This window comes from Equus caballus, chromosome 13 (genome assembly GCF_041296265.1).
Source record: "Equus caballus isolate H_3958 breed thoroughbred chromosome 13, TB-T2T, whole genome shotgun sequence".
Classification (NCBI taxonomy): domain Eukaryota; kingdom Metazoa; phylum Chordata; class Mammalia; order Perissodactyla; family Equidae; genus Equus; species Equus caballus.
In genome coordinates, this window is record NC_091696.1 from 13,081,566 (window position 1) to 13,107,500 (window position 25,935).

General features: G+C 59.4%; 1 protein-coding gene across 3 annotated transcripts in view; it reads left to right on the forward strand.

Annotated features, from left to right (window-relative positions):
* Positions 1 to 25,935, forward strand: part of CLIP2 (CAP-Gly domain containing linker protein 2) — a 77,966-nt gene that overhangs the window by 13,359 nt on the left and 38,672 nt on the right. For all 3 annotated transcript variants that reach the window (XM_023655484.2, XM_070230844.1, XM_023655486.2), the window contains 2 exons: positions 6,487 to 6,677; positions 20,635 to 21,182. In XM_023655484.2, the coding sequence (XP_023511252.1) occupies positions 6,554 to 6,677; positions 20,635 to 21,182 (672 nt within the window). In that variant the 5' untranslated portion in view covers positions 6,487 to 6,553. The remainder of the gene's footprint in view (positions 1 to 6,486; positions 6,678 to 20,634; positions 21,183 to 25,935) is intronic.

The following is a 25,935-nucleotide window of genomic DNA, read 5'->3' on the forward strand; positions in this document are numbered from 1 at the left end:
CTCCTCATCCCCTTGCCCGAGGCCTGGCATGAGGGGAGACCCCGTCCTCACCCTGCGCTGTCCCTCCCAGTCTCTGGATACCCCACATTTTAGGTGCTCTGGATCCTCAGCTTTCTGGTTGACCTGGCAGAGTGTGGTCTGTGCAGTTTCCCCTCCCCTGACCCCCAGCCCCACACCGTGCTCTGTTACAGGTGCCCCCCATCATGGTACTGTTGTGGTCCTGAGCCCTGGGGCGTGGGCGAGCGGCAGGGGCTGCACTGAGTTCACCTCTGCTGCCATATGGCCAACACTCAAGTCACAGGCTCAGGGGAGCAGGGGGCAGTGTGGGCACCCAGCTCCCAGGACCCCTGAGTGGGGAGACGAAGAGCGGCCCCCAGGAGAGCCGCTGCTGTCAGGGTGTGTGTGCGTGCGTGTGCATGCGTGTGTGTGTGTGTGTGTCCACGTGTGTATGTAAGCCTCCGGGAAGGCTGGGCCACGTGGCCTCAGTCAGCAGTGTCCAGTGCCCGCAGCAGGAGGGCCCAGGCTGAGCGATCGCCGAGGTCCTGGGCCTGAGTCTGTCCTGAGCCCGCTTCCTGGCACCAGCCTGCCTCCCCTCTGGGCAGTGCTGGCACCCTGGAGCTGGGCTTCCCACTGCCTGCTTGGCACCTGCCCGCTTCCATTGGGGCGCACCCAGGGCTGCCGATTGGTGGAGGGTTCTTGGGCCTCGTCTGCACTGAAACTCCAGTCCCCCCTCCCCCCCGCGGGCAGCTGAAATGGAAACCCTGAAACGCAGCCCGGGTTTGTTTTCGGTGAATGGCAGTCGAGGGCGGCACAAAGGGGGCCTGTTGGGCTGGATGCCACCCGCCCTCTCCCACTGCTCCCACACCGGCTCATCCGGCCGAGTCCCTGGAGAGGCGGCGCGGCCCCTGGGTCCCTGGAGATCATCGCAGAGACCGGATGGCAGCGACGGCCGCCCTCTCCCCACAGCTGCTGTGTGCGGCACCGAGGGAGGCTCGTCCGCCCCCTGTGGGTGGCAGTGCTTTCACCCCATCCTACGGGTGACGAGACTGACGCCCGCCCCGGCCAAGGCCCCACGCCCCGGCCAAGGCCCCACGGCGCTTCTGGTGGGTCCGGCTTCAGACCCACCGAGCATGAATATGTTCCCTCCCAGGCCTCCCCCGTCAGCTGCGGTGTGGCCAGAGGCCAGTTTGTCATCACGTCCCAGCTTTTTCCAAAGCCCCTTCTCTTCCTCTGTCCCACGAGCAGGCCTGAGTCATAGGGGCTGTTGGCCCCAGGCCGCCTCCACTCCTCGCTCACCCTTCTCCCCTCCTGTGCCCCCTTCCCCGGGTGCCCCAGCTTTGGAGGCCCTGGGGAGTCGGGTGGGCTGCTCGCCTCGCCTCCCCGGCCCTTCCTGCGCCCCCAGCCCTGGTGGCCAGGACTGAGTGGCTGCCACCTGGTTCACCTCTCCTGCCAGCTCCTCTGGCTCTTTTGTTGTTGGGGCACATGGCGTTGTCCCTGGAGGCCAGGGGTCTCAACAGATGCCATTGCAGGCCTGGACCAGGAGGCAGCCGAGGCAGGACTGGGGTCTGGTTCTGGGCGCGGAGCTGGCTGTGACTTTGGGCGAACCCTCAGCCTTTCCTGAGCTTCAGGTGCTCCCCCTGACGCTGGCCAGCATCTCAGCAGGCTTGTGAGGACTGAGGAGGCCGTGTTCCTCGAGGCCTAGAGCACAGCAGTTTCTTCATACCGGAGGCTGCTGGGATCACTGGGGTCTGGGAGGGCAGCTGTGGGAGCCTCCAGAGGCCTCCCCTGGGAGGAGTGTCTCCAAAGGCCTTCGTCCTCTGAGCAACAGGCCCGCTCTCCTCCAGGGCTTCTGGGTCCTGGGTTCCGTGCCAGGCACCGTGCTGGGGCTGGGGGCTCAGACAGGAGAGACTGTGGCCCCCCCTGGGGTTGCCCGTGGGCTCCCAGGAGGCACGATGAAGATGAACATGCAAAGATCCTCTCTCTCCTCAGCTCAGCATGTGATTTGGAGATCTTTGTGGGCCCAAGGGCCTGGCAGCCTTCCTGGAGGAGGAGGTGGCAGGCCAGGTGTTCTGTGCGTAGTTGGAATAGGTGACGTGAAATAGGTGGGAGAAAGGCACAGGCAGAGTCTGGGAGGTGGGCAGGTGCCGGGTGACTGGTGAGGAAGCAAGGGTCGTCAGCGGCAAGGCTGGCTGGGGCCTCAGTGCAGGCACTCAGTCATGATGCCTGGTCCCTGCCTCAGAGGGTGTGCTGGCTGGTGGGAGGGCAGACTGGCTGTGTGAAAAGCTGTGGCGTCAGATGGCCAGCTGGGGTGACCACCACAGGCCACCCATCCTGAGTGCTGGGCACCGGCGGGGGGGGCGTCCTTCGTTTATTCCTTCAGGAGTGATCTGTTGAGCTCCTGTGGGCGCCAGCCTCCCTCATGAGGACTAAGGATGCCACAGTGAACAGAGTAGACCCTACTCCCTGTCCTCTTGCAGAAGAGAAAAACAAAGCAGGTGGGGGGACTGGGTAGGGTCATAATCATAGAAGGGGAAATTAGAGCAGATATTGAAAAAGACGAGCAATGAACTTGGATATCTGAGGGAAAAGCAGGCAGAGGGAACAGCATGTGCAAAGGCCTTGAGGCTGGAGCACGCTTAGTGCGAACCAGTGTGACTGGAGTGGAGTGGGCAAGGGAGGGCCCTCGTGGAGGCGAGGGTGAGGAGGACCTTGAAGGCTGTCACACTAACTCCTGTGGGGAGGCTTCAAGCATTTTATTTTTTATATAACTTTTTTAAAGTTGAGGCTTGGGGCCGGCCTGGTGGCACAGCAGTTAAGTTCGAACGTTCTGCTTCGGTGGCCCAGGGTTGGCTGGTTCGGATCCCAGGTGCGGACATGGCACCTCTTGGCAAGCCATGCTGTGGTAGGCATCCCATGTATGAAGTAGAGGAAGATGGGCACAGATGTTAGCTCAGGGCCAGTCTTCCTCAGCAAAAAGAAGAGGATTGGCAGCAGTTAGCTCAGGGCTAATCTTCCTCAAAGAAAAAAAAAAAGTTAAGGTTTAATTTACATAACATAAAATCCACCCATTCTAAGTGTATGGTTTGATGGTTTTTAGTATAAATACACAGTTGTGCAGGCATCGCCAAAATCCAGTTTTAGAACATTCCTACCAGCCAGAAAGTTCTCTTGTGCCTGTGTGCAGTCAGCCCCCGCTGCCACCCCCAGGCAGCCACTGATGTGCTTTCTGTGCCTGTAGTTTTGCAGTCTCAGATAAATGGAATCATACGATATGTAGCCTTTTGTGTCTGGCTTCTTTCACTTGGTGTGATGTGTTTTGAGGTTTGTCCTCGTTGCTCAGTTGTACACTGGCGTGTAGATAAGCTGTTGGTTTGTACACTCACCAGTTGGTGGATGTTTGGGACGTTTTCATGTTTTGCGTATTATGAGTAACACTGCTATGAACATCTTTTTACAAATCTTTATATGGATGTATGTTTTTATTTCTCTTGGGTGGTTGGGTCATATGGTAGGGATATATTTAACTTTTTAAGAAACTGCCAAACTGTTTTCCAAAGTGGTTGTGCCATTTTTCACTTCCACCAACAATACGTGTGTCCTGATTGCGCTCCATCCTCGTCAGCACTTGATACTGTCAGTTTTCTGTTTTCGTCCATTGCACTTGGTGTACAGTGGATCTCTGTGGTTTTGGTCTGCATCGCTTAACGCCTCATGATGTTGGTCATCTTTTCATGTGTTTATTGCTGTTTGTGTATCTTCGTTGGTGAAATGAGTACAGTCGTGTGCTGCATAGTGATGCTTGGTCAATGACGGACCACACTTATGACCGGGGTCCCATAAGATTGGTACCACATAGCCTGCGTGTGTGGTGGGCTCTCCCATCCGGGTTTGTGGACACTCAGTGATGGACACTCAGTGATGTTCACACAACGACGAAATCGCCTGATGACACATTTCTCAGAACGCATCCTGTCGTTAAAAAACACAGGACTGTCTTCAAATCTTTGGTTCATTTGTTATTAGGTTGTTCGTCTTCTTGTTGGTGAGTCGTGAGACTTCATGTGTCCTGAATACAAATCCTTCACTAGATGTATGACCTGTAGCTTTTTCCTCCAAGAGGGTGTTGTGCTCCGGGGCCCGGGCCTGGGGTGGGCTCCTTGTGTCTCGCTGCAGTTCCGGCCGCACACTCGGCCTCGCACACGCGGGGCTCTGCGTCCCGGCTCCTCGGGCAAAGCACCCCTGGCCGAGCTGCTGGAGCAGGGGGCTCGTTTGGCCACCCACAGGGGGACTGTCTTCAGAGACCACGCTCCCTTGCCCTTGGTGGCTCGGCGAGTCCCTCTTCAGCTTGGGGATGCCAACACAGCCAGCCCAGGCTCGCAGAATGACGTGCACACCCACAGGGTGGTCTCTCAGTGAAGGGCCAGGTTGGGGAGCGAGGGGGCCGCCTCATACTGCAGCCTGGCCGAGTGACTCCTGGCCCCAGAGTCCCCGGGGCACAGAGGAGTCCATCAAGGGATTGCACTGTCCGTTTGGTGGGCTCTGGGGCCGGGCCAGGGCTGGCAGGCGTGCCAGGACTCCTGGTGGCTCACAGGGGTGTGGTGCCACCGCTGTGTGCCTTGGAGAGCTTGTTGTTCTCTCTTATGCCTGGCAGCCCTGTGTGAGCTGTTCCTCCTCGTGGCTGTGCTAGGACAGGCAGCCGTGTTGCTGGCTCATCTTGCCAGCCTGAGAGCTGCTCTGAGGATGCTTTGCGTATTCCTGCCCTGAGCATTGTAGGCTGGCTTCTCTATTAGAACTTTCCTGTTTACAAGCAACAGCGTCACTCAAATACGTTTAGGCAAAAAGAGAAAACGATGCACGTGTGTGCCAGGATTTGTTGGCTGATGTAAGTGAAGAGCTCAAATGACTAGCTTCAGGTTCAGCTGGATCCAGGCCCTCCAAATCCAGGGACTCAGCTCTGCTTTCTCCGTCTTGGCATCGCTCCCTGGCAGGCTCTCCCTGTGGTAACTAGGATGGCCCTGCTGCTCCTTGCTTCCATCCCACACCCAGGCAAGGAACTGGAGGAGAGGCGGAAAGGACAGGCCCACTGCCCCCTGGCCTCCTCCCCCGCCCTGTGCGCACGCCCTCTCTTGTACCAAATGTCTACACCCAGAGCAAGGAGAGCACCCTTCCTTAAATTCCAGCCAGAGGCCAGACCCTGACGCTCCTCAGGTCACGAGATCACCCCTCAGCTAACCCTGGGGGTTCTGGCCAGGCTTGGGTCTCATGTCCACTCCAGGCTGGGGTTAGGGGTCAGCCCAGAGAAGTCAGAGGGATCAAGAATGGAGAAAAGGGTTTTGTGAAAGGGAATAACATCCCATGACTGAGGGTGTGGCATTCCCTTCTGCATCAGAGTTGAGCGCCCAGAGCATGTCGATTTCCCCTGTTCCCAGGGTGACAAAGGGGTGATGCTTTTGTCCAGAATCCTCTGTCCATCCCGCGGTGCTCTGCGTGCCCTCTCCCCACTGGACGGTGTGCTGCCCAAGGCAGAGGCCACGTCCTGCCTGCAGCTGTGGGACAGGCGGCGGCCTGGGCCTAGGTGCATCCTCCACTGACATTTGGTGCAAGAGAGGGCGTGCACACAGGGCGGGGGAGGAGGCCAGGGGCAGTGGGCCTGTCCTTTCCGCCTCTCCTCCAGTTCCCCTGCAGCCAGTCCTGTCTTGCTGTCACCTGTGCCCTGAACTGATCACCATGGAGCCTGGGGCTTCCCCTCTCGGGGTCCCCTTTGGCAAATGCCACTGTCCCCCTGCGCTGTATACATCGCATCCTTCTCTGCTTGGTCACAGGCAGGGAGCTTTGATGGTGGGAGGGTGGGCAGAGGGCACAATGGGTCCATCCTGGCATGGGATTGAGACAGGTGTGTGTCCCCACACCTTGAGGGAGGGGACGGGTGCTGGCACGGTGAGCCCAGCAGCTGGAGTGTGGCCCCCGAGGCAAGCGGAACAGTGAGCTGGTTGATGAAACTGGGCGATGCTTTGTCTGGCCCTCGTTGGGAGGGATGTGAGCTGTTGGCTGGTCCCAAAGGGTCTGGGCACCATTGGAAAGCGACCCACCGGGTTGCTGCTGTGTATCAGAATCCGCATGGGCCCGTGCTCTGCGGTGAGAGCTGCACTCAGCTGTTGGTGGCTGTGCTGACGTGTGTGGTCCTCTTACAAGGTTGCTGGGGTTAATACTGCCATCGCTGCCGACCCCAAGCCACTCTGCTCCTCACCCTTGCCTCCTGGCCCAGGAGGTGGGCAGCGAGAGCGTGCCCGACCTCAGAGCCCAGCAGACCAGGACCCGTGTCCTGGCAACACCACCGCCACACTGGGTCCACACTTGCTGCCACGGCTCTGTGCCTCAGTTTCCCTATGCCCAGTTTCAGGGGTGCTGGAATCCCGCTGTGTCCCACCGGGCTGCTCTGACATCTGGTGACGTGGTGATATGATCGCTTCTGCTCTCTGCCCGCAGGTGAGTGACGATGGCGGAGAGGACGTGACCTGCACAGACCGTCATCCACCCACAGAGTGGCACCGCCATGCAGAAGCCCAGCGGCCTGAAGCCCCCCGGCCGCGGGGGGAAGCACTCGAGTCCCATGGGCCGGACATCCACCGGGTCTCCCTCGGCCTCTGCTGCAGCGGCGGCCACGGGCTCCAAGGAAGGTGTGTGGGGCCAAGGGTGGTTGGGGGAGGCGCCGGTGGCAGAGTGGTTCTTCTGGAAAAGCCCTGGGAACACGGGCTGCTCTGTGACCAGCCGGGAAGCCAGCAGTACCCGGATCTATACGTCTGACCGTGATCCCTCTAAAAATTAACTGGCGACAGGCCCTGACGCATGCTCAGTGTGTGTCATTCCTCCTCCCGCTCCCCTGGCTCCGGGAGGCAGCACCACTGTCGGCTCCACCCGGGGTGAGGAGGTGGTGGTCCCGGGAGGCCTGGTGCCTTGCCCAAGGTCACTCAGCCAGTAAGACAGCCGGGATTCAAACTCCAGCCTCCACCCGCCTCCCGGGGCCCGTTCCTTCCCCTCTGGGACCTGGGCTTGTTCTGGTGGAGCCAGCCTCGTCTCCCCACCGGCCTTCTGGTCTGCCACCCAGAGCCATGCCTGTAACCGTTCCTCACGTGACTTCTGGCCTTTCTGCTGGTGGGCAGAGGGTGCCTGTGGGACGCCAGCCCGGACAGCAAGTGGGTGGAGAGCAGCTGTTGGTTATTGGCTTTTCTGATGATGGAAGGAAGGCAGCTCCTGTGGAACCTTGGGAAAGTTCCATACGAGTAAAGTTGCCTGTAATCCCCCTCCTCGAGGCAACTGCTGTTATTCTGATTTGTCTTTCCACTTTTTTCCTTCCCTGTTTGCAATCATGCTGCATATACAGCTTGACAGTCTCCTTTTTCCTTTGAAGATGATCAGTGAGTTTTTCATGCCACTGGAAATGTCACGTGATAGTGATGTTTAAGTATAATAGGAGTGCGTCATTTTAATGGCTGTAAAATACTCTTTATTCAACAAACATAAGTCAAAGGCCTGCTTGTCGACATCGTCCTAACCACCAGAGCTCTCATTCTGAGCAGAACCAGAATGTGGTCCTGGCCCACAGCAGACTGCCAGTCTGGGTGTCGTGAGATCCTATGACCAGGGCCTGACCAGGTCCTGGAGGGCCACAAAGCCTTCCCTGAGGAGAGGATGGTGAGCTGAGGTATGGAAGGTCCTGGTTCACTAAATGAAGAGGGAGGTACTTCAGGCAGAGGGAACAGCACGTGCAAAGGCCCAGTGGCAGAAGGGAGTGTGGGGGGTATGAAGCAGAAGAGTGTGAGGCTGGAACGTGGCCAGTGAGGAGTGTGCTGGTGAGACAGGGTGGACTGGGCAGGGGCAGCTTGGGGCTGAGCAGGGAGTTCCGCTTCCATCTCGAGAACAGTGGGAAGCTGCTGCAGGGTTTGCAGTCAAAAGGAATACGATGGAAGGAATTGGGAAAGTTTTCTGATCCCATTCTCTGTGGTTGGAGGCTGCGATTGTTTCTTATTTTTCACTTCGATAAATGATGCTGTGATGAGCATGTTTGGGCACAGATCCTCGCTTTGATGACACTCCAGCCAGCAGGGGGACACTGTCCATCTCGCCTGACGGGCACAGAACCTGGAGAGATAGAAAACAGCCCGAGACCAGACTCAGCCATCTGGGCCCTGGGTGGGGTCAGGGGAAGTTTGAGCCAAAGGCAGGGGCAGTTGGCAGAACTAGGTCCCTGGCATAGCCAAACACCCCGCAAGAAAGGGTGAGGCAGCTGCATGACACGGCCCGTGGGCAGACCCCCCCTCCCCTGCCTGGTCCAGCCTCGTTTGAAGGCCAGAGTCCCCCTTCAAGGTGGCAAACCCTCCTTTATTCATGGGAGGCGTTCCTGAGCGAGGAGGAGCCAGGTGAGAGAAAATGGGGAAAGGATGCTCCAGGTGGAGGGGACAGTGATGCAAAGGCCCCGAGGCAGGGGTGAATTTGGTTTGTTAAGAAAGAGAAGGAAGACGAGTCTGCATAGAGAGGAGTGTGAGTGAGGCTGGGGAGGGCAGCAGAGGCAGTCGTGGAGGATGCGGGCTGGGTTTCAGTGCGACGGGAGCTGATGGAGGATGTTAGCAGAGGAACGGCTGGGTGTTCACATCCCTCAGGCCGCTGTGTGGAGCATGGGTCTTGGGGGTTAAGAGCAGGGGTGGGGAGCCCAGTGAGGAGGCTGTGGTCCCCCAGGCGAGGTCGTCTGCACTCACTGCCCGGCTGTGGGAAGTCAGGGGGGCTGAGCACCTCGAGTGGGCTGTCCCAGAAGACTTCCTGGAGGAAGCGTGAATGGCTCAGCCTTGAGGATGGGAGAACATAAGAGTGCAGAGGAGGACGATGTGCGGGCAGTGGAGGAAGAGCGTGGACAGAGGCACCAAGTGGGCTGAGTGTGGTGGGGTGCAGGGGGGGTTGTGTAGCCCACTAGCTGGAGAAGGGCACCAGCTAGGCCCGACCCCAACCCTCTCCTCTCCTGGAGAGAGCCCCATAGCACTGCCTGGGTTCCTTCTTCCCTGATCAAGAGGGGCCTGAATGCTGGCTCTGATCCAGCTCTAATGCCCCTCCTAGCTCTGCCCCTGCTGTGTGACCCTGGAAGAGTTGCTTAACCTCTCTGAGCCACAAATGGGATAATAACATGTCTGCTGGGATCAAGTGAGTTAATGAACGTGAAGTGCCTGCAGGTACAGAACTCATTAAAGAGTAATTTCTTTTCTTTTCACTTGTCCCTAATCTCATTACAGAAGAACTTGGAAGTGATAAAGGAGGAAACACCCATTACGCCCCCTTAACCTAGTCACAGCCACCATGCGATGGATTTCCTTCCAGCCTTTTTTCCTTTTGCACATGAGTTTTAAGCAGCTAAATCGTGGGTAGTTCCTAAATTTGCATCTTCCTTTTTCACATTTTACTGGGGTCTCTGGGGGGTGTGTCCCTGGGTGACCGCCGTGTTGTCTTTGCTGCCGTTTTGAACAGGTGCATGTTAGTCCCCGGAGGGAGTGGGAGTGGGCCGCAGTGTGGCCTGCTGCTGGCTTCCCAGTCACGCTGCACGGTGGTCCAGGAGCCCCTGAGGGCGGAGGCTGGGTGGTCTGACTCTGCCTGGCCCAGGGAGAGGAAGGAGCTGTCACTCCGTGAATGCCCCATTGATTAGAGAGCCCCGCCCCCAAGCCCTGTGTTGGGCTTGATGGCAGTGCAAGGCTGCAGCTGGACGCCCATGAGGGAAGGGGGAAGAGCCAGGAGCAGTAGACCCTGCGAGGGGGCAGGGGAGACGGGAGATTTCTGCACCCGGAGCTGCTTTTGTCCCTCCTCGGGTCTCATAGCAAGGGCCTCTGGAGATGGGGGGCCTGGAAGCGGGAAGACGTGGCCCCCCTCCCCCGCCCTGTGGAACTGGCCGTCTGCTCTCCGAGGTGCTGGAAGTGCCTTCCCCATCTGAGGCTGGGACCCCATGCTAGGGGTCCCGGGGCACCAAGCGGGGGGTCTGGCAGAGGCGGGGGGAGCCTGGGGTGGTTTGGGGGAGCAGTAAGAAGCTGGAGTCTGCTCTGGGAATCGGGGCAGTGGCCACATCCCAAAGCGTGAGCTCAGCCTCCGGACAGAGGGTCTGGCCCTGGGCCCGGCCTGGACCGGACCTGGACTGATGCCCTGTCCCCGCCCTGTGGAGAGGGCGGGCCTGTGCTGGTCCTCAGAGCTGTGACACGCAGGGAGTGGCCGGGCCAAGGGGGCCATTGGAGAGGGTCTTATACCGGGTCTGTGGCCCCGAGGCATTCGGAGCAGGTGCGCGGGAGGGCTGTCTGGGTCCCACTGGCGGGCAGGAGCCCTGGCTGGGGCAGCTCAGGACAGGAGGGAGCACCCCTGCATGCAGCTTCCAGTCAGGCAGCCAGGGAGGGTGTCGCTCAGGAGGTGACGCCAGTGCAGAGGTCTGGGCGACAAGCAGGAGCCAGTGCAGCTGAGGTTAGGGAAGAGTGTCCGGGCAGAGGGAATAGAGGCTGTGAAGCCCCGATCTCAAGGGATGTGAGGACCGGAGGGCAGCTGGAGTGACAAGGGGAAGTGTCTTGGAGGGGCTGGGGTGGGAGCCGGGGAGCTGAGCCGGGGGCCACCCGGGGGTTTGGAATGTATCCTGGCCCTGAGGGAGGAGAAGCGGGTTCAGGCCTGTGGGCTGGTGGCCCAGGACTGCTGCTGGGGTGTGGGCCCTTGCGGGTCCAGGGTAGCCTGCAGGGCTCAGCAGGGTCTGACACTGCCCTGCAGGCGTGGGAGAGTCGGTAAGGGCAGGCTGTGAACAGGAGCCCAGAGCACTTCCCTGGGGTCTGCTTCTGGGGCTGAAGTAGGGGCAGGCCAGGCCGGCCGTGGGGGTCCCTCTTGAACCCAGGAAGAAGAAGGGCTGGCTGCAGTGACCTGAGGAGGACTTGGGGCTGCAGAGCAAGGGGACAGACCACAAGCCACCGTCTGGCCCCTCTGCTGGGCCAGGCAGGTCCTGGAAGGGCCTCTCCCATCCCGGCTCTGTGGTCCAGCCCCAGAGATGGCCCACCCGCGAGGCCGGTGCTCGGCGTTGGCTCTGTTATGAGCTGGCTCTGCAGCAGGCTCTCCTCCAGTTTCTTTGTCATAAACGACCTGGCTGGGTAACTGCTTTCCCCTCATCGTACAGATGAGAAGCTTGAGCTTGGCGCCTTGTGCTGAGTGCCGAGTTCCAGGGCCGGAGTGGGGCTGCAGCCGAGACTCCTGCTGGGCTGGGGCTAAAGCTGGCTCAGGCCGCTGGCACCTGCTGCCCCGCGCCGGGGACGGGGTGGCTGGGGTCCCAGGTCCAGTCCCAGCTCCACACGCCAGGCAGGTTGGAAGGTGGACAGGCTGGGGGGAGCGATCTGTCCTCATCAGGTTGGTCATGAACGTCCCCCCATGTGCCTGTGGTCTTTCCTCGTGCTGGGGACCCAGGACACAGGAGGTCAAGGACAAGCATGTGTGGGAGTCTCCCCTTAGACAGAGAGTGAGCCACCTGGGTTGCGTCCACTTGCTCTGTCTGGATCCCCACAAAGGGCCCATGTGGGGCTAGTCCCAGAGCTTTTCAGTTCTGGCTTAGTGAGCTGGGGCCCGGATGGCCCGCCCCCCATGGGTGCTCCAGACACGGGAGCCGGCGTGACAGCCCCAGGGGGTCTATAGTCTAAAACTCCGACCCACCCCTCTCCACTTCTGGAGAATTATCTTTCACCTAGGTACCCATTTCCCCTGGGAGGGCAGGGCAGGTGGCATCATCCCCATTTTAAGTGGCTTGTCCCAGATGCTGTGCAGACCTGGGCACAACCAGGACTGGCTTCCAGCCCCTGCTCCCGCAGAGCCAGCGCGGCCCCAGGCAGCCTTCGCTCCCTTCAGGGTCAGCTTCTCTGGCTCTCCTCCCCTAACCACATCCTCAACTTTTAATGGCGTCAGGATGGGGAAAGCCAGGCCGAGCTCTTCTGTGCTGGGCTGCGGGCGGGCAGGGGCAGGGCGGCCTCCTAATGCTCCTGACGTTGCCCAGTGTCGCCCAGGCGGCCTGGCGGCCAGCGCCTGCCTGCCATGCGTGCGCGTGGCCACAGCGGGCTTCTCCATGGGGAGCCGGCTCTGCTCTTCCCAGGGTAAGGCTCCCACATCCTCCACCCCCGGGAGCCCGCTGGGTCTGCCGGGTGTGGGCTCTGTCCTCCTGGTTTGGGAATAGGAGGAACCAAAAGAGACTTCTGAGTTCCGTTTGGCTGAGGAGGGACACTGAGCAATCCTGGGGATGAGGCCTGTGCCAGAGTGGCTGAAAGAGGGTCCCTGCTCTGGGGGTGGGTGGCTGGAGACATCGCAGTAGGGGGATGCGGCCTGTGGCGGGCAGAGTCGGCTGGGAGGGCGCTGTGGGAGGGACTGACCGAAAGTTGGACTGGGCCTGGGGCTCACGGTGGACAGCCTGCTCCCATGAGGAATCTTATGGAGACCCCATGCCTTCCTTCATCCCCTCTGCCTTGAGCACCTGCTGGGGGGTGCTTAGAGCAGAAAGCTGCCTCAGGGTTTGTGGGGCATTTATGTGTGTTGCTTTGGGGCCACTAGGGAGGGGAGGTCAGGGTCGTGGCCAGTCTGCATTTCAGCCTGGCCCCGGGGCTCCGAGGGTGGAGAGGGGAGGCAGTGTGGGCGCCACCTCCCAGGGCTTGTGTTCTGGGTGGGGCGCCGACGTGTCCCCTGGCAGCCTGGGAGGCAGGCTGTGCCAACCGAGGAAGGACGGAGCCCCGTGGGGTGGCTGTGCCGCCGGGAGGTATTGGAGCTGGTCTCCTGGGCAGGCAGGGTTTCCTTAGGTGACACAGAGGAAAGGGCTGTTTTTGAAGGCCAGGGTTCTGCCAGGGGCAGCCTAGGTTATGCCTGTGGTCTCGGCATGACGCCGTGTTAATAACACCTCATTTCTCTCCAAGATGTCTGGTTTTGGACGGTGAATCGTGTGGTCACCTTATTTATAGCCCCTCCTGAACAGTCACAGAGCTCATTAGCACATTAAAGGCTCTGAGAAGTCCTGCAGCAGAGTAACCTTAACTCCGGTTAGGGCGCTGATTCTCAAGCTTGTTTGAATTTGGAGATTAATTTTTTTTCATAGTACCTGTTAACACCTTGTGGAACTATGTTCTCTGGGATGTATGGGCACTGACCGCCTCCTCGAGGGACCGTGTCCTGGCACAGGTACCCTTTTTCCCTCTGGCCTTCAGGGGCTGAGGGCAGCCTTGATCACGCTCCTCAGTCCCTGGGCGTCATCTCTGTGGGTTCCTGAAGGGCCCCTCTATGTTTTCTTTAAGTTGATTCCTTTTTGCCCTGTTCCTGTTCTTTCCCCCACTCCTGGGCGTCTGCGCCCCTATGCTGTGTGTCGGAACACTCTTGAACCCTGCTTCCCACCAAACATCACATCTGAAACGCTTCCCCATGCAACCTGGAAGAATTATTATTATTTTTTTTATTGTGCCAAAATATATATAACATAAAATTTGCCATCCTAACCTTTTTTTTCTTTTTGAGGAAGATTAGCCCTGAACTAAGTGCTGCCAATCCTCCTCTTTTCCCTGAGGAAGACTGGCCCTGAGCTAACATCCGTGCCCATCTTCCTCTACTTTCTATGTGGGACGCCTACCACAGCGTGGCTTGCCAAAGGGTGCCACATCCCCACCCAGGATCCAAACCGGCGAACCCCGGGCTGCCGAAGCAGAACGTGCCAATTTAACCGCTGCACCACCGGGCCGGCCCCCATCCTGACCATTTTTAAGTGTCCATTCAGTGGCGTTAATTGCATGTCCGGTGTTGTGCGACCATCACCCATGTAGTCGCAGCTTTTTCATTACCCCAAACACCGTGACAGCAGCAGCCCTCCCAGGGTGGCTGCCCCCTGCTCTCTGCTCTGTGAACCTGCATCTTCTCGACATGTCCTCTAAGAGGAGTCATACGGTGTGCGTCCTTCGGTGTCTGAGTTCTGAAAGAATTATGTTTAAAGATTGCTTGGTAATCTGGAAGACTTGGCCATAATTTTTATAGAACTGCTTCTATTTTTGGACACTTAGGTTTTTTTGTTAGTTTGTTTATTTTGTGAATGACAAGACAGTGAGTCAGTTTTTTCTTTCTAAATTATTTCTGTGGGAAATGGGCCAAAGATTACATTCACTACTTTATTTTTTCTTTTAACAATATATTGTATTACTTTTCTGTTATATTTTACTATAAGTAAAGTGGGCTCGTTATACAGGTCAAAGGTTAACATACAAAGTGGTCTCTACCTAAAGAGCTCAGATGAGTCAGGGGAGGTGGCATGATGGGGTGGCCTCCCAGAGGGCTCGCTGCTCTGACTGAGGAGAGCCTGAGGCTGGTGACGGAGGCGGGGAGACCCTTCTGGAGGCTGCTGTCCCCAGCGGGGTGTGACATCTCGAGGGCCCTATCTCGGGAGGGGCCTCTGAGTCCTGAGTGGCGGGTGTGGAGTTGGGAGTTACTTCTGCTGTATAATTCGTAGATCTTGATGAATAACTGGATTGGGGTGGGGTGGGCTGAGGGGAAAGGAGCCATGAGGGTTTGTGCCTGAGTAAATGGGTGGGGGAGATACTCCCGAGATGGGGAGGACAGAGGAGGAGCTCTTGGGCGGGTCACTTTGGTTCGGAATGCCGAGTGTGAGATCCTGGGGGACATCCAGGAGGAGGCAGTTGCTGGATGGTCAGGTGTGGCGGCCAGGGAAGGGATCTGGACTGGAGAGAGCAGTTGGAGCCCAGTTCCCTCCTGTCTTCCTGTGTCATTTGGATCTTTTACGAGGAGAATTCACTAGTGTCTTTAAAAAGGCAGCAGTGTGGCAGCATAGAAGCAGCAGCTAGAGCTTTGGGAGAGCATCAGGTACAGGGGAGCACAGGGAAGGGCAGGGCCCAGGCGCTGACCAGAGGACAGGCATGTCTTCCCCCCTCCCGCCCCCTCCCCGCCCGCTCCCTGCGGTGGAGACAGGTCGGGACCTGCTGCTTCTGCGTCGTCTTCTGTGTCATTGGTGGGGTCGGTAATTTAGAGGGGTCTCCGTGGGCCACTGGTCCGGGGCGTGGGCTCGGAGAGGACCAGCGGTGTGCTGGCGCCGGCCACACCGGCTCACAAGAACAAGTGTGAGATTGCAAACCAGATGTTAAACACAGCCGTTATTTAAAGAATCAGATTGAATGAATTTACAGTTAAATAAATTATATTAAAAACATAGGTAGTAAGTATTCAAATCTCATCACACCTAGAGTACTTCAGGAGTGTTTATACCACTGATACTTGTACGATTTTGCTACTGGTAAATACTACTATTTACTGCTAGTAAGATTTTACAGTATCTGAATTTTTAAAGTTATTGGTGGAAATACTATATAATCATCCCAACTCCCTGTTCAGTGACATCCTGCTAGTAGCTTGAGGTCGACTGCAGTGGGAGAATTTACACCATGGAAATTGGCAAACGCCACAAGTCAGCGTTATTTCTTTTTCTCCTAGAGAACCTTTAGCAGCACACCACCGGCCAGCACACAAGGTGGAGGCAGGAGCGGCTGGAGACCGCCCGCGGGGGAGGACCAGCAGGGCGGGCAGGGGTGGAGGAGGCAAGAGGCCGCGTCCTGTCCCTGGAGCAGGGGGTCCCGAGAGGAGGACACAGCAGGCCCGGGCACCACGAGGCTGGGAAGGGCCCACGCAGAGCCCAGGAGGGAAGAGCTGTTTCCAGCTTGGGTGGGGTTGGGAGCCGAGGGTCGGAAAGCGTTGGAGAGTGCCTGGGAAGTCAGCGGATGGAGCCGCTTCCTTCTGGACGCTGCTGGACGGAAAAAGGCCCACCACGAGAAGGTCAGAGGACCGAGTCGTGTCTAAATACGGCCCTGCTTGTGTTTTTGACTTTTAAGTACTTGGTATATATGCACGTACGTGTGCAGGAGAAAGCCTGCAGAAACAGACACTGGATGCTAACTGTGATTGTGTTTGTCCTATGCAGTGATGGGTGCTTTAATTTTTAAAAAATCAGTAACTATGTTTTCTAATTTTTCGGCAGTGGTGGTAAATGATCTATGAGATAAGCACTTGAATAGAGGGAGAAAAGCTTATTTACTGAGAAGGGCAGGGTGACTGCAAAAGGGGCGGGGTGACAGCAGGAGGGGTGCCCTGGGGAAGCTGCTGTTTCGTGGGCTGTGGCTGTTCCTGCCACGCATGGGCTCTGTTGGCCAGCGAGCAAGGGGAGGAGAGAGACGGTGGGGAGGCAGGTTCCGGGGAGACCAACGGGGATGGAGGTTTGTTCTAAAAGGAGAAGAGGGTTCTTAGCTTTCCTCTAGAAATATGGGGATAACTGGAGGGCTCAGGAAGGGGCGAAGGTGGAACCAGAAGCTGCTGGGGAGTCAGTCTCCTTGACTGGAGAAATGGGAACCAGTCGGTGCAGCTTGGGATGGGAAGACCCCCTGTGCCAGCACAGAGCCATCGTGGCTCGACATCTGGCAGTGGGACTTGGCTCTGAGCAAGCCTGCAGCTCAGCTTGCATTGAGGGCCTGCTGCCTGGCACCGGGCTGGATGTTAGAGAGGAGCAGAGCCCTCTCGAGCTTCCTTTTAGGTCCGGGAGGCAGACAAACATGGGGAAGATAGGAGATGAGTCTCTGGAGGAATAAAGTGGGTAAGGGGCCATGTGGTGGGCTGGCTTTTAGATGAAGCAGTCAGGGAGGGCTTCTCTGAGGAGGTGAGGGAGCGAGCTGATGACTCCCTGGAGTGGAGGTTCTGGGAGGTGCTCCCACCCTTGTTTGCCAGGGGCCCTCTGTCCCCAACCCCAGGCCCCCATGGATCTTGGCCCTTCCTCAGGCAGGCAGGTGGCCAGCGGAGTTGTAGCCACAGTTCTCTTGTCCCTACCTTGCTGGGCCTTCACTTGGCCATGCCCATTGTCCCCAGCATCTGACACCACGTGCTCAGCAAATGGGGTCCTGGCAGCTGAGACTTGGCAGGTATGACAGAGGCCTGTCCCGGCTTCCCCAGGATGGTGGGCGAGACCGAGGTCCTTGCGGGAGGAGGGGAGGGGCGTTCTCATCTGGGCGCCCCCGTCGGCCTCCACTCTTGGACCACATCCTCCAGCCCTTTCATCAAAGTTCTGCTTTGAACTTGAAACTGGCAGCAAATTCCTCGGCCTAGTGTCTGGGAGGGGACCAGCTGCTCGCATGAGGCGCGCTCTGTTGCTACCCTTTGCTTTCTTGGGGTTTACTGACCTGCTGCTGCCGGGCAGGAACTGGGAGGGTGCCCAGGCCAGGCCCTGCCCTCAGGGAGCTTCCGGAGCCGTTGGGGGTGTGGCCGAGGGAGCCATCCCATCTGGGGGTCTGAGAACTCTGATGCTGGGAGAGGAGGCTGGACATGGAGAATATCAGTGCGGCTGGGACCCTGGCTGCTTCTGACCTCACCCTTTGTTGTCTCATGGGGAAACTGAGGCCCCGAGGTGGGGAGGGGCTTGGCCAGGCCTCAGCAGTGTGTTGCTAATGGCCCTGGAGGGAAGGGGGCTCTGTCAGGGTTTTCCATGCTATCCCAGGCTCAGACGGGAAAGCTGCCCAGTGCCTGGGGGTTTGTGCCTGCGGGGCTGGGGCAGCAGGAGGACAAAGGGGAAAAGGAAGCAAAACACCCAAGCGTGATTGCCACAGGCTTATGACCTGGATTTTAGCAGCTGTTGAAACAACTGGTCCCTGGGCTGTGACCCCTGGCAGGGGCGGGGGTGGAGAAGGGCGATTACCTGAGGGTCTGCCCTGGCCCGGACAGCTGGGGACGGGACAGCTGGGTGGGCAGCTTCTTGCCAAGAATAGTCACACCGGGGCCCCGCAACCTGGGCCCCTGCTCTGTGCTCTGAACAAAGAGGACAGGTAGGCACAGGAATGCGTGCTAGAAACGGGTTTGGGAAGGGAACTGACGCCTGCCACGAGTGCCTTATAGGGGAGCCATTGTGGGGGACCCCACTCCTGCCTGGGTGACTCTGGGCAAGTTCCATCACCTCTGTTTCCTAATCTCAAAATGACAATGTAACTACAGAAAGGACCCAGTGCACTCGGGGGCATGCAGTCGGTGCTTCATAAATGTAGCTGCTGTTGTCATAACGATAATGTCAACATCTTGTTGACCGGACCCACGGGCTCCTTGAGCAGGGTTACGTGTTACAAGGGGGCCGGGGGCTGGGGCACCATCTAGTTTGTTCTTTCCTCCCCCATAGCTGCTTTTCGGAGCAGCTTTTCCGTGGGAAGGGGCCCCCTGGCCTGGTGAGCGGGAGAGCCACCGTGGGGGCGTGGGTGGACTCCAGATCCCAGCAGAAGCCCCTCGTAATGCAGGATTGTCCTGGGTTGGGACTGAGGGTTGCAGGAGCCGGCAGGACGGGGCCTGTGTGATTTTTGTTAGCTGCGGAGGGCTCAGCCACTCCCCTCCATTCACAGGGGTAAAGCGACTTGCCCAAGGTCACCAGCTCCTGCCTGGAAGCCCCTCTTCGGGCCGCTGGGCCTTTTGTGTTTTAATTTTTTCTAATCGCTTAGTGTGAGTATAGATCATTCTTGTCCAGATAGCAGGAGTCCCCACTCATCGCACACGTGTGGGCAGGTCCTGTCCTGTCATCACACAGCGGCCCCAGGACAGAAGAGCCCGTGAGGAGACTGGATGGGGCTGGGACAGCTGGTCCATGGGCTCCAGGGCCGCCTCCCTCAGCCGCTGTGGCCTCTGCCTCGTGAGACCTCAGTGGTGGAAGACAGCCTCGCGGGCCACCCATCCGGGGTCCTGTGCAGGGTTCTTCTCTAAACCAGAAATGGAAGGAGTGAGAGACGAGATTGTTCCCTGCTGGCAAGGAACCATAGGTTTGGCCGATGCTGGGAAATGGGTCCATTCAGGGGAGCCCAAGATTTGGGGTGATCATACTTTGGGGTTTGGCCCGGCAGGTGCTTAATGTGCATTTGTTGGATCAGTGAATGTGCCCTGCACCAAGAACGGCTGGGAGCCTAGCTGAAGGGCCCGATGGCTCCGAGCCTCAGTTTCCTCATCTGTAAAATGGGGATAACAAGCCCACGTCACAGGACTGACCGAGGGCCGGGTGCGCTCCTGCGTGTCCGCCTGGAGCCCAGGGTGTCAGCGAGTGGGTGTGATCACAGTGTTGTCAACCCAGTTCAGCAGCCAGGCTCGTTGACCTCCCAGGAGCCCAGCTCACAGGGGAAAGGTCGCCCCTTCCCCCGAGGCAGGACCCTGTCCTGGCTGCCCAGGCCCTGGGTGGCCACGTGCTATCCCACCACAGCTGCCACTTGCTTGGTCCTGTTTGATGGGCTTGGAGTTGTGTGGCTTTCCTGTCCCCGGAAGCTCTGTCCTTAGGGTGGCTTCCAGCCCTGAGCTGGAAGTGTCCAGCCAGGCCTGGGGCCCAGGGTTTTTTTGGCCTCAGGGGAGAGGAGGATGCTGGTGGGCTGCTGCCCTGTGGCCCCTCTGCTGGCTGCCCATGGAAGGGACCAGAAACACAGGCAGCTCTGATGGGGCCATGGCAGCATCTGCTCACCTCCTGTCCCCATCTGTGTTTCACGAGCTGTCAGCCTGCGTCAGGAGGACAGGAGAGGGACGAACTTTCTCTCCCGTGCTTGGTCTGGCAGGAAGTGGGGGGTGGCCTCCAGACCTTGAGGCACAGACAGGTGGGCTTCCTGCTTGCCCACCTGAACAGGAGGCCCTGTGTGGGGCCCCAGAGCCACACACACAGAGCATGGTGGGTTCGAGCCCTGCTTTGTCCTGTCATGAGTAACCTTCAGCAGGTTGTTTCCTTTTCCTTCTTTCTTTGTGACTGGAGCACGTTGGAGCCCAGGCCAGGGAGGCAGGCCCCCTCCCAAGGTTTGAGTCCCTTTCTGCTATGTGGCCTTGAGCAAGTCTCTTGCCTCTCTGAGCCTTACAGTCATTCTTCCTATAAGGAGGGGCTAAATCAGGGGACCCAGTTCAGGCCAGAGAGACCGGAGTTCAGTCCTGGGAATGAGGTTCCAAGCTTTCTTCTGCCTCCCGCCCTCCTCCCTCCCACTTTTCCAGGTCTGTGTAGCCCAGAGGCTTGGGGAGGGGTGGGGGAGGGAGGGGGCCTCAGGAGTGCAGTAAGAGGGTTTTTCTGGCTCCGTCCGCCCCAAGATGTCTGGCTGTGACCAGCTGTCAAGAAATAGGTTGGGAGCCTTCAATGGGGCCCAGAGCTGTCTGGGGAAGAGGGTGGGGGCACAGAGACCACTCTGACAAGGTATCAGTCCCACAGAGGGGCCCTGGGTGGTCTCAGATTCACAGCTGAGGGCTGAACCCACCGGGGTGGGGAGGTGGCAGCTGTAACCTTCGAGAATGGGTTTGTTCCTGGCCCTCCATTTTGAGTGACCCTGAGCTGTGGGAAGCTGTTGCATCTCGGGAAGCACTTCACTGAGCTTTAAATCCTTAGAACTTTCCAGAGGGGTTGGAAAAGTACGGAGAGACCCAGGGATGCCCAAGGGGCGTGAGACCTGCCCAGGTGCACTGCCAGCTACGTCTGCCTCAGTTTCCCCATCAGCCAGCACTGGCCCCTTCCAACTGTGACTCTGGCCCCTAGGGCCACCAAGGGTCTGGCTCCCGCCGGAGCCCTAACTGCCCCTCTCTCCTTGCCCACAGGCTCCCCCCTGCACAAGCAGGCCTCGGGCCCCCCTGCCGCCACCACTGCCCCCGAGAAGCCCGGCGTGAAGGCAGCCGAGGTGGGCGATGACTTCCTGGGGGACTTCGTGGTGGGCGAGCGCGTGTGGGTGAACGGCGTGAAGCCGGGCGTGGTGCAGTACCTCGGCGAGACACAGTTCGCGCCGGGCCAGTGGGCCGGTGTGGTGCTGGACGAGCCGGTGGGCAAAAATGATGGCGCCGTGGGCGGCGTGCGCTACTTCGAGTGCCCAGCCCTGCAGGGCATCTTCACGCGGCCCTCCAAGCTGACCCGGCAGCCCGCGGCCGAGGGCTCAGGTAGCGATGCCCACTCGGTGGAGTCGCTGACCGCCCAGAACCTGTCGCTGCACTCGGGCACGGCCACACCACCACTCAGCAGCCGCGTGATCCCCCTGCGGGAGAGCGTCCTCAACAGCTCCGTCAAGACCGGCAACGAGTCGGGCTCCAACCTCTCCGACAGTGGCTCTGTGAAGCGTGGCGACAAGGACCTGCGCCTGGGAGACCGCGTGCTGGTGAGTCCTTCCCCCACCACTCCACTCTGCATGGGCAAGCAGGGCCCAGGGGCTGGGCAGGGAGGGGACTCAAGGGGCTCCTCTGGTGGGGGGAGTGGGGTCCAGGCTGGGGCACCCACTCCTCATCAGAACCACACAGACTGACCAGGGAGTCAGGTAAAGTGGGCTGTGGAGACTGGCGCTGTGTGACTCTGGGCAAGTGTCTTCACCTTTCTGGGCCTCAGCATTCCCATCTATAAAATGGGAATTTTAACAGGACGTCCCTCGTAGATTGAAATGCGTGAATGTGTGTCATGCCTTGGGATAGTGCCCGATAGTAAGTGTCCCATAAATGTTCGCTGTTGTTGATATTATCCATTGATCCAGCCTACCAATGTGAAGGCACCAGGCCTATAGCAGATGAGCCAGGGACCAGGGTGCTCAAGACCCCCGGCCCCGGGTTGGCCGGTTCAGACACCTTCTCAGCTGGAGCGCAGTGATCGCTGTTGCTGTGGAGGAGAGAATTGGGCCCTGGAGCCACAGGGACCTCAGCCGACCCTTCTGCCAGGGGCCCCTCTTCTCCGGTGGTCCCAGCTCTTGGGCCAGGCTGGAAGCCCCCAGGTCCATCAGCGTATGGATTCCTCCTTCTATGGTCTGAACGTGGTAGCGCTTTCCTGGCACCTGCTGTGGGCCAGACCTGGGCTGGGGGTGGCCAGGTGGCCCTGGCTGACCCTGCCCTCCAGGAACCACGGTGTTGGGAAAGGCAGACACGACACACGGGGCTGTGCCTGAGGGGCATCTGGGGCCTGGCATGAGGAGCCAGTGGGAGGTGGTCACTGGGTGGCGAGGGCCCTGTGTCCAGTCGGGGGCTTCCTCAGGGGTAGGGGGGTCCCACCTTGAGGTGGGGAGCACATGTCTGGAGCTCCAAGGCCGAGTGGGGAAGGGTTTGAGGGCTCTGGGGTCCTGGAGTGGGCACCCAGGAGGATGCTCTTGCCTGGGGTCCTCCCGCCCCACTCTGGGGACCTCACGCAGGGCCCAGGCTTCTGGGAAGAGCATCCGGGTGGGGAGAGAGAGGTTTACACCCGTTGCCCCGCTGCATCCCTGAGCCCATACCTGAGGTGATTTTATCATCCCCTCTGTACGGATGGAGAAACCGAGGCTCAGAGGAGTCAGGCACCTGTCTGAGGCAACAGAACAGGGCCGAGATTCCAGCCAGCCCCCGAAGCCTGCCTTCTTGGCTCACAGCCACGTGCCTCTCGACCCCGGTGATCTCTCGGGGGCCCTGCCCACCCCAGGGCCAGGTCGCCAGCCTGGTTCCTCATGGACGCAGCTTCCCCAGGTGGGCTGGTGGTGTGTGTGGCCACGCTTGCTCCCTGCCCCCCAGCAGCTCACATCTGTCAGGGGAGAGACCATGATCCATGTGCTTGCAGATGCCAGTGTTTCCTTGTAGACTGGTAAGTGCCAGGAAGAAACAACACACAGCCCTTTGAGGGCCTGTCACAGAGGCGTGACCTACTGGGAGGGCTTCCCTGGGGAACAGTGTTAGGGCTGAGATTGGGGGGTGGCCTGACTGGGTGACATGGGGCAAGAGCATCGCACTGACGCAGGCCGGTGGCCGGAGAGATTAGAGACCAGAAGAGCAGGTAGCAGGGAGCCAGGGCCGGGCCGAGCCCCAGAGGCTGGTGTGGGCCGACCCCACCGGCTGGGCCCGGGTGGCAGGGGCTCTGCTCCCACTGCACAGGGAGCAGTGGCTGTCTGCTGGCTGCTCGGTAGGGACAGGAAGGCAGGGGGCAGGAGTGGAGCAGGGGCTGGGGGCTGCTGGGACTGCGCCGGGGAGGGAGGCTGCGCTGGCGGGGCCTCTGCGTCTTCCTGTGCAGGGAGCCACTGCTCTGCTCTTCCTCCTGTGGCTCCCTGGGAAGCCATCCCCGGCCAACAGAACCCAGGCAAGCTGGCTTACCATGTCGCTGAGCTGTCCCTGGGGATGCCCGGGGTCCAAGGGCACTGCAGGAAAGTCAGGCCCAGGTTTGGGCCCTTTCTGCTACTTCCCAGCTCCGTGATGCTGGGCAAGTCGCTTCCGCAGGCCTCATCGTCACTCATTCATTCACTCATTCATTATCTGTCTGTCTGTCCCACAGAATGGGCGGAGATAGCCCCCTGGTGGGGCTCTGTTGGGAGCGCTGAGAGAGCGGGACGTGGAGGGGCTGGGGCTGTCCTGGGCGGGGCTGTGACGACTTCAGGGCGGGAAGTGGAGGCTCTGGGGGTTATTGATGAGCCCTGATTGGTCCCCAGGCTGGGGGAGCGCTGTGGGGGGGGGCGTTTAGCCCCAGTTACTCCTACCTGGAGCTCCCCTTGCACCTGCCCCTTCTTCGGGGAGTGGGAGATGGATGTGCAGGGCAGGGGCACCCCAGCTGGCACGGGCAGCCCTGCTCCGGAAGCCCCTGCCAGGCCAGCCTTGCAGCAGCTGGCCCTGCAGACTTGTCCGCCCTCGAGCGTCATGTCCTTCACACTGAAACGCTGCTCTCTTGGGGGCGGACCCCGAGCTGGATGCTGCACCAGCACTTTCTGCACCTTGTCTCCTGTGTCCTCCCCACTTACAGGGGGGGTTATGCCCCCATTTTACAGATGAGGAGATGGGGCTCAGCCCTGGAAAACAGCCTGCCCAGGGTCTCAGGCCAGGGGGTGGCGGGCCGTCCCTGCTTTTTTCACTCATTGACTGTGACTGCCCTGGAACCAGGACACCCTCGGCTGCTGGGTGGGGGAGAGGAGTTTGAAGGAGGGGTTGTTTCTGCCATGAGGATCGAGCTCCATAGCCCCCGCCCCTGTCTGCAGCTCGCCTGGGTTCCTTCTCCTCCAGGCTGGCCCGCTGCTCCTGCCAGGGTCCGCCGGCTCCGCCGAGCGTAAACCCCTGCCACGTCAGCCCCTCTCCCCAGCCCTCCCTTTAAAATACTGTGTCCTGGACGCGGGTGAATGTCGAGGCCTGAACTTAGACACTTTGAGGATAGGGAACTCCAGGAAAAACCATATGAAAACATACCGCCTTTGCCAATTTTATGTTATATGACCCCGTGAATGCATTGTCAGGGCCCCGGGAGAGCCTGGTGCAGCTGGGGACCCTGATGCTGGAGCTCCAGTCGCTTCACCAACTCCAAGGCTGCTCTGACCGGGGTCAAAGGCGCGAACAGGATTTATGTTACTTATGAACAGAAACAACAGCGATCATGCTCATTAAGTTATGCTGCTTCTCAAAGATACCCCTGGGTCCCGGTTTCATTTGGGCCTCGACACTGCCCCGTGAGGTACACGCACTAGCTCAACAACCATGGGCAGGTTATTGATCTTCTCCTGTGCCTCAGCTTCTTCCCCTGTAAAATGGGGATAACAGGTCACCTGCCTCGTGTGTAGAAGGTTTGGAAGGTGCGTGGCTCTGGGAAAGCTCTGGGAAGTGTCAGCATTAAAGTTTGTGAAGGAGGGCGTTCCCCTCGACCCTGGGGGTCCCAGGCGCAGGAAGGGGCTCAGGGCGCCTCCCTGAGGTCTCACAGTGGCTCTTGAGGGCCTGAATGTCCTTGGCTCCCGTGGGCCGTGAGCAGAGCTCTGTGCCAAGAACCGTCCCCGACTCTGCCCCAGGAGCCCTGTTTCCCCGGAGGCTCTGGGAGGGTGAGAGGGACCCCAGCGACCGACCGCAGACACTGGCCTCACCTTCTGGAATCCGATATTTAAATAACAGGAGTTCCTCATGCGCCTGCTGGAGCAGCTGGGCGGGACCCTCAGGACCGCGGGTCCACCTCTTAGTGTCGCAGTCGCCCGGGAAGCCAGGTTTATCGTTCCATCTCACAGCCGGAGACCAGAGACTCGGGGACAGGATTCTCCCCGGCAATGGAGGGGAAGCAGGCAGCTGGGCCCACAGTTGTCCTGCCCTGTCCTTCCCCGCCCAGGACGCACTCAGGACGTTTCTGGCTAATGCCTGAAGTTCCTCCAGCAATGGGCCACTCTTTTCTGCCCCGATTTCCTCTGCTAAAATCTGCCCCCGCCCTAGTACTCTCAGAGCCAAGTGGGTTTGGGAGATGAGCGTTCAAGGGTCCTGGCTGGCTGGGGTGGGCTGCGTGGCAGGGGTGGCGGCAGATAGGTGGAGTTCCAAGGTCACACAGCCTTTTTAGAACGCACCTGGCAGAGCTAGTCGGACCCAGGCCTGGAGGCCCAGGTGGTGGGACCCTGGCACTCCAGGCCACCCTCTGTTCTCTTTTGCCTGGGGAAGCCCGCCACCCACGTTGGTCCTGGGCACCTCCCAGGCCTGGGGAGCCTCGGGGGCACCTGGCTGCCTGCTGGCCTGAGACTGGAGAGCTGCTGTGTGTCCCCTGGGGCCTGCAGGAGCCTCGGGCATGGTCCTGAGAGTCCCTGCAGGAGGTTGGTCTGTCTGCATGGGTCAGGGAGGGTGGCTCAGAGGCAGCTGACCTGGTGTGGCAGACTCCAGAGCCAGCAGGCAGCCACCAGTTTAGGATTTAGGTCGTGAAAGAGGAGAGACATGCCAGGCTGGAACTACAGAGCAGCAGGAGCCGCAACTGGCCGAGTGGAGGGCAGATGGAGACCTGGTGACAGGGCAGGGAAGGGGAAGGCAATCCCACATGAGGGCCATCGACCAGTGGGAGCCCATCCAGACTCCCAGACAGGCCTGCTGTGGCAGAGACCACTCACCCGACCCTAACCACTCATTGTGCAGGTAAGACCAGTGAGGCTCAGAGAGGGTGAGTGCTTGCCCAGGGGCACACAGCAGGTCACG